Raw genomic sequence first — 11577 nt, forward strand, 5'->3', positions numbered from 1 at the left:
CCGCTGACGACCATGTCAGTGACCACAGGATTCAGTTATCACCTCCCTGGAATCACAACAGTAACCTATGTGTTTGTTTACAGCCCTGGTTCAGTGCAGCGAGACCCAAGCCCACCTCATCACACACCCCCTGCACTGACAGGCCCCCGTGGGCCAAAACGGAAACTGTACAGCGCTGTTCCAGGGCGTACTTTCATCGTAGTCAAGCCCTACTCACCACAGGGGGAGGGAGAGATTCAACTCAACCGTGGAGAGCGGGTCAAAGGTAAGTTGTCTGGTGTCATGTCATTTAAACGTTTTTGAAATGTTTTTGCGGCAAATGCTGCAATGGCTAACAATTAACCGTTTGCTGGGAATAAACAATATTTCGTGTCATGTCACCATCTTTCCACCACGTCCACTAGTGACGTTCAGGACCTCCTGGGAAATCCATGACAACATGTCTTTTGTATGAGTTTCGAAGTTGGTTTTGTTGCAGAAGGAAAAGACAGACGGCAGACATCTCTTCACCGTGGCGTCTCGAATGCAAAACACACCATTACTTCACTAATTCTCTGGTGGACAAAGCGGCTTTGTAACCTCTCAAACTGGGAGTCATATTGCGCTTGCGATTGTGAACTATCATTTCATTGACTTTGTAAATGTGCTTTGAATGTGCCGTTTTCTGCTTTTCTCAAGAGGTGCAGTGGCTTTGCTTTTATGTGTTTGTGTGTCTGCTCTTGTCTCCATCCATGCTTCACTCAAGACTATGACTGTAATGACGTAGAAGGTAAACTTCATAAAATTCTTCTCACCCTGTATCTCTCCCACACACCTCGGTGTGCCAACCCTCCACCTGCAGTGTAGCAATTAGTTCCTGGCCCTGTTTGAATCCACGTGAGATTTGTGTACAATCTCACTAGAAATATGCGATGACTTCAAGGAGAGGGCATGCAAAATCAAATGGGTCCTGTGTGCTTTTGGTTGTTTGCATACATATAGTGTGTTCTCCCTCCACTCCAAGAGTGCACCCCCCCTCCCCAATGCACAACTGTCTTTTGTCCCCTCCTCTTTTCACCTGTTCATGGACACCCAGCTCTACATTGACCTCACACTCTACATCCTGTCACTTCACATGCGTCGCCATGGATCAAACCCACATTAGCTTCATGAAAACAGTTTCATTGTTTTCTTAGAAAGGACAGAGAGAGAAGGACGACACTCATTGTGAGCCCTCAAATGTCCCTTCACTTATTAACAACCAACACACAGATATGGGTTTATGTCCACTGGATTCCCCTGTGCACCTCGTCTGCTTGTTTCCTCGTCTTTCCTTTCTGCTATTTTACTTTTGCAAACTTTCGGTAGCGGTCCTCATTCTTCATGTCGTGTTGACCCTTCTACAGTGTACTATTGTGTCTGCCAATGGCGCAAGGAAGAAACAAATAAAACAATTCAGTTTCTGGTTTTTGCTAAGTGATTGGGCATTGTATGAAACAGTGCTGCATACAGTTGATCACACACACTTTACTGTGAATGTGACAACCCAACAGCTGCCTGGTATGCCTCCAACTAACTTGAATAAATCAGCTGTCACAGGCTTTTCTGTTGGTATAACTGAATCCATAACCCTGCCACTGATGTGAACATTTGGTGTTTTGCCATTCTTTCATGTTGGCCATGCAAGAAACAAGCTTATAGTCACATGGCTGCCAGCTCCATGGTCCAGCCAAATAAACCATCTGGCTCTGTTATGCAACATTGACCACCATAACCATTATGGTATTACATCCACTGTGCTTCTTCGATCTTGATATAGAATTTAAGAAGTGGATCACTGGTATGAAGTGATTGTGTGTCTACTCAGGGGATTCAGATTCTGAACACATGAATTGTTTTGGTGACCACAATCTTTGAGGTTGGTGCGTAGAGAGGCTTGTCTTGAGGTAATACGTTGCTTAAAGATCGATGACTGATATATAATGCATTTTATCTCATCTGCATTCATAAATCACTAAGTCGCTAATGGTAATGATTCCTTTTGTCAATATGAGGACAAAAAGAGGTAAGACAAATGAAGCAGGACGTAGAGGATATGTATTATCTTTATGGTTTCATAACACTGAATTTGGAGACAAATACAATAAGTATATCTGTATCCCAATTCAGGCCTGCTTTACATCATTGTGCATAACATAACCCATTTCGACTTGAAATAATCACAAAGATTAAAACCTGGCCACTGCAGGTGGGAAAATAAACTTAAACGTGTACAACCTTGTCACAATGCAACAGTGAGTGACTACCTGCCCCATGAGCACTTGCTGCACATGTCATTGATTTATTCATCAGTTAGTTTCGGGCATAGTGACAGAGAAGGTGTAGGAACAGAAGAAGAAATGATGTGCACGTTGGGATGGCTTGGGTATGACTGGAGAGAGATGTGCTGCCCATTTTGCAGGTTATATAGCGACACTAAGGTGAAAAGCCGCTCGTTTGTCATCTGGACAAGCTACTTCAAGGTTGAGGCTGTCAAAGATCATGAACAGGGGTCTGCAACCCTTTTTAAGTGCCAGTTTGACATTCTCTTGTCAGTGATGTTCGAACAAAATTAAACTAGGACAAAAAAAAAAAAGAATCTGACTGGGACTCAAATGCATTAATTGCAATTAATTAATTACTGTAAACACAGTTTGTTATAAAAAATTAATGACGGAGCCTTTTTCAGTGCACCTGCGTAGTAGCCCTCCTTGACTGCTTTTATTGCATTCAATTCAGTTGAGGAAACGTTTGGTTTGTGACAAATGCCTGTGACACCAAATCCCTGTAATAATTCAAAAGTGAAATTGGGAGCCATATGCATTATCAGTCATAAAAAATGTCATGGATTTGGTTTGTCATGTCATGGATTGAAAAAAAAGCCTGAAATTGCGGCAGATGGACAGAAATACTGCTTGGGTCAGGAGAGCTTGTTTAGTAAACCTCATTGTGGGGATAAATGATAGCACAGTAACTTTAATCAGATAATAATCAAATTTACCATCAAAAAAGTTGCAGCTCGTAAAAACCTTGAGGGGCGAGTAACTTTTGGAAACCCATGAGCCACAGTGACTGGTGAGCCAAAAAGTCTAATGCAAAGTCTAAAGCTGCATAAATCCACTTGTATAATGAATTCTTATCACACCCACAACTTGAGGGAGCTCCGCACACGTCACAACTCATCATCAAATGACATAAGCACATGTTGTCTCGGGTCTCATTGTGGGTTAAGTGAATTTGCGTGTTTGTGAAGTGAAAATGAACAAAATTATTTGTGCCCTGAAGCCAACTATGATGGTGCTTTGGACTGCAAACATGTTGATGATTCAGTTATAGTTAGATAATTAGTCCCCAACCCCCCAAACACACACAACCACTTATACACTCATCTCTGTTTTCCTGTCTTCTACTCACGCACTTGTTAATTACTAGCTGATGAAGAGGACCATCTCTATGACGAGATCAGACTCGGTAAAAATGTCGAAATGATGTGTGTCTGTGTGTTTGTCTAGGATTATTATGTTGTGTGTTATTATGTTTGAATATGTAAGTAGTAGTTGAACTTGCAGTAGCGCACCCACCAGTAGGACAGATTTGTAAAAGTATGCACCGTAACGTGTTGTACGGACAAAATGCCATAGCGGCTGTTTCTTATCTGATTATTTTTCAATGGGAGTCCTGCTGTAGTTCCCAGCGTTCTTGTATACTGTAATCCCGGTGAGGTGTGTTTGCATAGTGTTGCACAGTGTAATAATTTCTTGTTTTCCACTTTCACTTGTAGTTGCAGATGACTATCTGGACTCAGACGGTAAATACAGTAAATCCCAGTAGCAATCCCCCCTATTGTTTCATAGTTCATATAAAATCCACGGCTTAACTTAACCACTTTGTGAGATGTCTGATCAATTTGTTTTCTTATTAGTTGGTGGTTAGTTTTTGCTCATTGCATGAGACTCAGTTGAGTTAAATAAGCCTCATTTCTCTTACTCTCCAAACTTCCATTTAATTTAAAAGAAAGTCATATTATATTGTTTTGGCTTTCTTATACAACATGGCAGTTTACTGGCAGTGGGCAAACATTAACTACATTTTGAAACTCCCTGTTCAGGTTTCCTATAAAAGTAGAAGAATTGTGTGTAATGTGTGATGTTGGACTAACAGATTAGTAATGGTAGTAAGAATCTAATTGAATAGCGTGGCTGTATTATGTAGTGTAGAGATTATTGTGCTGAAGTTATTCTTTTATCAGTCATGTATTAATGCATGTAATACCTTATAGCTGACAGCCTATGCAATGAGGACCAGGAGGGTTACGCTAATGACTCTGATGATTATGATGAACAAGAAGGTAACATTTTTTTTCCCTCTTTTTTCAATGTTTGTAGAAGAAAGATGAGAAAGTGCTTTTTGGACAGAATTCAGCTTGAATAAGACATATCAGAAGTTTTCCACATTAATCTGCAGTGTGATCAAATCTGACAAATAATCTGCATGTAAAAGGTCCCTGTATTGTTCAGTCACTTTGGCATTTTTCATGTTTAGGGCCCGTTTACATCTGGCAGCATGTGATTCTGGTGGTCAGATCACATGTGGCAAGTCCTAAAGACGAGTTTAAACAGGCACCAAGGTGCTTTCACTCAAACCACTTTCTGAGGTTGTCAGAGTCACACCTGACCACATAGGGTTTGTAGTGTTAACAGCCGTGCGTTGCCAAGGTACTTTCAGGACAGTGGTGTAGCGGGAAAATAAATCACACGTAAAAATCATCAATGCATGCCGTGTTTTCAACACGAGGCTTCAGAGCATGTCGTACACATGCCAGGCCTTTAGGGGCACCATGACTCACCAAACACACCACAAACGCAGAAGAAGACAGAGCACATAGAAATTTAGAAGTAGACTCCTGCTCATAAATCTATAGTTCTATAGGTCTGTGACCGTGCTCCTCCTGCTGCTAGCGTTATTAGCTTCTGCAGCTCCACCGGAGCTTCTAGTCTGTGATTGTTGTGTTTATTTGATGAAATTGCAGGATGAAATTGCAGAGGGGAGGGGGGTGATTATGTCATCTTTTCTTCCACAGATGATCATCTTTGCCGTCCAGACCTCAGGGTGTGAACGGCATGAGCCACGGTTTTAGAATTTCCCCACTCTGAGACCCGTGTTAAAAGAAACCCGTTTTCGTGCTTCTAAAACACCACCTCATGTGGATGACAGGCCAAAAACAGCTCGTTTAGGTTAACTGGTTTCATGGTGTGGACAGTCCCCTAGAAACACCTCAGTTCTCAGCTCACCGAGATAAAGCCCAACCTATTCTTTTGTCTGGGGACAGAATAACAGCTTGCCTTTGACCTTTTAGCAAAAGTGATGTAGACGTAGTAATACAATTCAAATCCGAGTGGTTAGCCTGAAACGCAGGATATGGACAAGTGTAAACAGTCTGCATCTCAGGGCTTGCCACAAGTGATCCGATCTCCCAAACGCATGTCACTGCCAGGTGTAATCGGGCCCCTAATTGCTCACAACTATCACATGCAGAGGGTAGCAAGCAAGGGTGAGCTTGTTCTGCTTGCTTGGTTTCAATGACTTAATTAGAGATAGGAGCCCCATGTTTATAGAATTTCCTTGACCAGTTTCTTATCCATGATGAAGTAATAACTCCCAGTCTTCACTCTGATCGTCAGTCTATTGGTCTGTTTCTGCAATCAATGTCTCGAGAGAGCGTTTGTCTAGACAAACAACCCTGCTCTCCGCCATTCAGTGGGGGCATCATCCACATACCGCTCTCCATGCAGACTGTCTGTTGTTGGTAATGAGATCTGTTCTTCCTTCCTCTCTCACTGACTGATACTGGAGCACAAAACTCTCATTCCCCTTGATACTACACCGTGTTGAAGCACTGGTATTTAAATGTATGTCTGTATGTTGTCAGTGATGGCGGTTTCAAGAAATTAATGCTTCAGAGATTTGCAGATTGTGTGTGTGTGTGTGTGTGTGTGTGTGTGTGTGTGTGTGTGTGTGTGTGTGTGTGTGTGTGTGTGTGTGTGTGTGTGTGTGTGTGTGTGTGTGTGTGTGTGTGTGTGTGTGTGTGTGTGTGTGTGTGTGTGTGTGTGTGTGTGATGACTCAGTTGGCTCTCACTCCATTAAAAGGTCCCTCAGGCCCAACTCCACAGCCCCTGCAGCCGCTCTCTATGCTCATTCCCTTGCTCACCTAAGTGTTTGTTTCTGCTCTCCCCCTTCCAATTGATGTAATCTGATCTCATCATCTGGATGGACATCTCTTGAAAGGCCACTTATAGTCACCATGGTAACCAGTGAGGACACATGCCACTGTAACCAGGTCAAGCTTTTTTTTTTTTGCACACACTCTGACACCAACCAACAACACATGTATACACTTGGACAACCTCAAATCTCAACACAGGACTGCAGAGTGTAACACAACTCACACAGGGAGTCAAGCACACATTTAAAAGGACAGATGTTTGTGTCAACACGCTGCACCACCCCACAGGGAGCATTAACTGCAGGTTCAGGACGTTCTTCTCCTCAACAAGGTGACACATTTAAAAGCATGCTCCCGTAACAGTGTATTACATCCCCTGTACACACACACACACACACACACACACACACACACACACACACACGTTCTCCAAACGCCATTATAAATCTTGCGGACAGCCATGAAAATGAAACCAGTGCAAGTAATGTTGAGATTAGACATTCACAAACATGATTAATGGGGTTTGGCCGTACCCAGTGTGTGCAGAATATTAACACTGCTGTGGGCAATGGAGGATACCTGGACCAGTTATGAGGACGAAAATGTGTTTTAATGGTTTAGATCACGTCTACCTTTACACAGGCTCGAAAGGCAGCGACAATAGAAGTTGTGTACTTTGGGAACACACAAGTACTCGAGCTTTGTCAACCACTCGAGCAGGTATACTTAACGGTCCCAGAAAACACCTTTCATTCATTATTTCTCATGTGCACATTTACATGGGGAAAAAACAACAATTGATTTTTGGTAGTTGAGAAAAACACTGCAAAGTGAGAATACGTTCTTTTTTCCCCCAAAAAAATATAAATCTGAATCAAAATTAAAATCTTTTTGTCTCCTATGCAGCATTTTCTTTTGCCAGCACACCTGCACAGGCTTTGTAGTTAAAGGCTTGATTATGTCCTTTTGTCTATGCTTGTAACCCCTTGTAACCTCTGTTGTGGCCACACTCTCACTTCCACACCCACTTTGTTTATTTAAGCTTAGCATTTACTGTATTTTGGGACTTTGCCTTGCTGGCTTTATTTCTTTTACAACACCTGCCCAAAGGTTTTACACAGTGATGCCTTTTAGATAAACGCGAGAGCAGAGAAGATCAGCTGACGAATCCCCCATTTTTTTTTTATCCCTCAACATTTTTTGACTCTGTGGAAAAACAACCAGAGTACTTGGAGAAAACCCCCCACACACACTGGAAGATCATGTAAATTCCACATTAACAAACTGGGAACTTTAAGTGCTAAATACTGCACCACTGTACATCTCTAGAGCCCGTGTTCAGATCTATATTAATATATACACTGCCTGTGTCTAAAAAAAACAAACTAAAATACATAGGCATCTCTCTGTTACCCAGCAACAGGAAATAAGTAAATTTACAGCTCTGCAAAAGTGAAATAAAAAAAAAAATGACTATCTCACAAAGTTTCATGAAAAAACCATGCTAGTTGTGATCCTGATGAATAATATAGAATAATATAGAAACATTTCTCCATTGTGTGTTATATGCAAATGAACACGTCTCTTCTCAATGTGGAATTTGGACTAAATATCCTTTTTAGCTTCCCACAGTGAGCTTAGTGTGAATTAATTATACTTCTTCGCAATCTGCTTGTAGCGACACGTGCGGGCGTGTGTGTGTCTGCGTGCATGCGTGTGCGTGCATGAGGGGGAGAGAGAAAGAGAGAGAGACTGGTACTGGTCTGTGCAGTATAGTGTAAGTAATTGCCTCCCACAAGTTAAATAAACAGCATCCTTCAAGTGCTCAGCAACCAGCTGTCCTGATATCAATGCACAATGATACCAAAAACAACATCTTATCTGTAGTTTACTCTTGCTCTTCCTCATTGAAAAAAAAAAAAAAACAGACATTGAGCAATTTGTTGCGTCTGTTATTTACATTTTCTTGCACCAGTTGAAGTCTTTGTATAATTTTCCAGAGACCGTTATTTATATAGTGAAATACATAAACTGCCTTTTATAACTACGGTGAAGAGATATGACAGTCTGACAGCATTTTATGACTACAGTACATCAAAGCTACAATATCGATGACGGCAAATATGAGCTTATCATTACATGACCTAAATGCAAACACGTTTTCAAAGCTATGGACAAAACCTGAGGACATTTGTGTTGTTCAAAATGATTCCTTCTTGCTCCTATTTCCTTTACCACAGTTGTATTTGTGTATTTAGCGCCTATGAAAATTTCTCCAAATGTTCTTTTCAAACATTAAACAGGTTTTCCAGTCTTATAAGATATGCAGCGAAGAAACATTGTCACCACAAAGAAATACAGGTAATCCAACAAACACATTTCCTTACTTTTTGTGCAAACTTTACAGAAAGGTTTTCAAATACTAGTGCTTTGGATTTGTAGTTATGGTAGCACCATAATATAGGTCTATCATTGATTAAAGGTGAAATATATTTCTTAATCTAATATATTTGATCCCAATCTGCTGGTTACTCATAGATTTTTTTTTTTTTTTAACAATCAATCAATCAATGTAACTGGATTATTAATACCTTCAAGGAGACAAACAAGATAAGATAATGGAACGACGAGGGCAATGTTTAGCTTATGTGAAAAGATATGTAAAACTGAAATAAAACACAAAGAAGAAAATATTTGGATTGGATAAAATATAACTAACAAATAAAAGGCGGGTTATCAGCTTGGAGAACTTTGTGCTGCCTTCAGAACTTCAGCGGAAAGATCACAAGTTTTACTTTCACATTTTGGGAACTTCAGATAATAGACTCTTTTTATATGCATGTATTAATGTTTTTGTGCTGGTTTCCCAAAAGCCTCCTTGCTCCATGCACTTAGAGGCCCGACTACAGGTGCTCTCAACCAAACAGCTTCTATCCATTAGGCTAATGTTTCCTCCAGCCCAGATATGTACCACAGATGTGAGGAGTGTCACCACAGGAGAGACAGAAAAAAAATATTATGTCCTGAAAAAAGTGCATTTTAAAACTTGATCAGTATCTGCTGATAGTCCTCGTGCTGCCTACTAAGCAGTGCCTGCACAACCAGAAGGACATTTAAGAGATTAATGTACTGTGTGAGGGGGACATTTGAGGAACAAACGTGTTGGGGATGAGTGCTTCAGAGTCTGTGCCCAGTGTTTCTCCGAAGCGATTAATGTTTTCACAAACTAGACCTGAAGCTAGACAGTTTATTAACAGATTTTACTCATTGGTCATTCATATTGTTCCAAGCTGTGTCTGTGTGTGTGTGTGTGTGTGTTATTGATACTGGACAGGGTCACAAGCCCAAGGCAAGGACGTTGCTGTCCAATCAGAGGACCAGCAGGACGCAAAGTCCTGCCCACGCACCTACCTGCTCCCTGCTGAACACACCACCTGTCCACCTATTACGCTCTCATCTTTTACTTTAGTTTTTTTTTTTTTTTTTTTTCCGTTTGTTGTTTTCCCAAGCATCCCCATATGGTGCAGCCTCGATGACAGGATCATCCCACACTAACCCGCTCATTGAAATTAAAATCCATGCTTGCCTAACATACATCTTACTTACTGAGATGTAAGCCTCATACAAAATGCTAATTGGAAACGTAGCAGAAAGCGCAGGGTTAGTCGGGCTATGAATAAACATGAAGCAGGAGTGGCATAAACACGAGCCATTGACTGATGCAGATACATATTCAGTAGAAATACTGACATGCTTTTGACTAACAGTTGCTCTGTCATGTCCGCTGTTATGCATACTGTTTAGGTTGGACTGAATCCAGATGGCTTTCTGCAACAGGCGTTTTGCTCTCTGTATAGTTACAAGTTATTTTGCAGTCATCGGCCTAGAAATGTACAGGAAGAGGTCAAATCCTCGACTGCTGATGTCAGGCATAATAGCTTGAAGAAACATTTGAAAGAATCTTGTGCGCTGACCTCGTTATGTTAAACTAATGCTCACACTATAAAAGAGAAATGTCATTCCTGCTGACATTTCAACACTGAATCAAGAATGAGGGGTGATTCACAGCATAATACAGCTGCCACTCTAACCACATACTCGTCTTTTCAGTGTTAAAACAGGTAACAATTACCTATTTTTCTTCAGTTATCTAAAAATGTCACACACTTGTCAGTATATTTCAGCGGCTGGAAACATCTCAATATATTATCCAACTTCTAAACGGCTGTATCCAACGCAAAGCTCCATCTTTACTGGACATTTTCACTTTGAGGCAAGAAGCCATTCATTGTTCTGAAGCTAAAAACTGTTGTTGGGTAAATGAAAAAGTATTTTAGAAACATTTTATTAAAAGATGTATCGAGTTTCCCAAAACATTAAGTTTGGGTTGACATTGTTGTCAGATACCTTGAAATGACATTTATACAAATTCTGAAGAGATGCTTCATTGTTGATGACTCAATGAAGATTACTTAAAGGCCTCGCCAAACGTCCCTATATATTTAATAAACACATTTTGCTGTGTGGTGGGCCCTGTGATTTCACAACAAAAATACTAAAGTTTAAATGTCTTCTGTGCGAGTTTTCACGTCACGTCCTCACTTCAAAAGCGTGTTTGCAATGTTAGGTGGAGACTCCCAACTCGCTGTGTGTGCATGAAGGTACTGTATTGTTTTTCTGTCTGTGTTATCCACCCAACGTAGAAAGTGGACTGTGGTAACTTCCAGTGACATCACCGTCCTGTCATTAGCGGCTATGATAAACTTTAAGCGTACTGAGGTGTACCAGTAGCCACATAGTGGGAAGGTGAGCCGTGGGCTGTCATCCAGAGACTGAGAATTCCACCATGCGAGCCACCATACTAACCACTTGGAGGGGGTGAAGCAGAGCAACCAGCGGTTCCTGCAGGTCAAATATTGTGGAAGCGCTGCTCCACAACAGTCCTGTCTCTCCACTTTATGTTCAGAACGTTGTTGTTTGAGCTGCTTTCCCGTCTTTATCTAGTTGTTATGACAGATCCGCACGGAGCATGCAATGCTCGCCACGGTTAGCCACAGAGCAGCGACAAACACAGCCAGCCGCAGCTTGCCACGGATCACCAGATCAGCCACACACACAACCAGCCATAGCACACCGGAGCAGCGACAGGCGACAGGCGGCGGTTAGCCAGGGAGCACTGACAGACAGAGTTAGCTAGCTACGAAGCACTGGAGCATCAAACTGGACAGCCTGCCACGGCTGGACACGGTGCGCTGATCCACACACAGCCAGCTGTGCAGCCACAGAGCATCGATCCACATGAGAGATGTTTAAAACTCTTAATTCAGAGATAGATT

The 11577-nt window shown here is 41.6% G+C and overlaps 1 protein-coding gene across 1 annotated transcript in view; it reads left to right on the forward strand.

The window, feature by feature from the left end:
- Positions 1 to 11577, forward strand: part of shank3a (SH3 and multiple ankyrin repeat domains 3a) — a gene marked incomplete at both ends in the record, with an annotated part of 139172 nt that overhangs the window by 79399 nt on the left and 48196 nt on the right. Inside the window, 2 exons of the mRNA XM_080504868.1 lie at positions 84 to 265; positions 746 to 769. Of these exons, the coding sequence (XP_080360994.1) occupies positions 84 to 265; positions 746 to 769 (206 nt within the window). The remainder of the gene's footprint in view (positions 1 to 83; positions 266 to 745; positions 770 to 11577) is intronic.

This window comes from Blennius ocellaris (genome assembly GCF_963422515.1).
Source record: "Blennius ocellaris genome assembly, chromosome: 11".
Lineage (NCBI taxonomy): Eukaryota > Metazoa > Chordata > Actinopteri > Blenniiformes > Blenniidae > Blennius > Blennius ocellaris.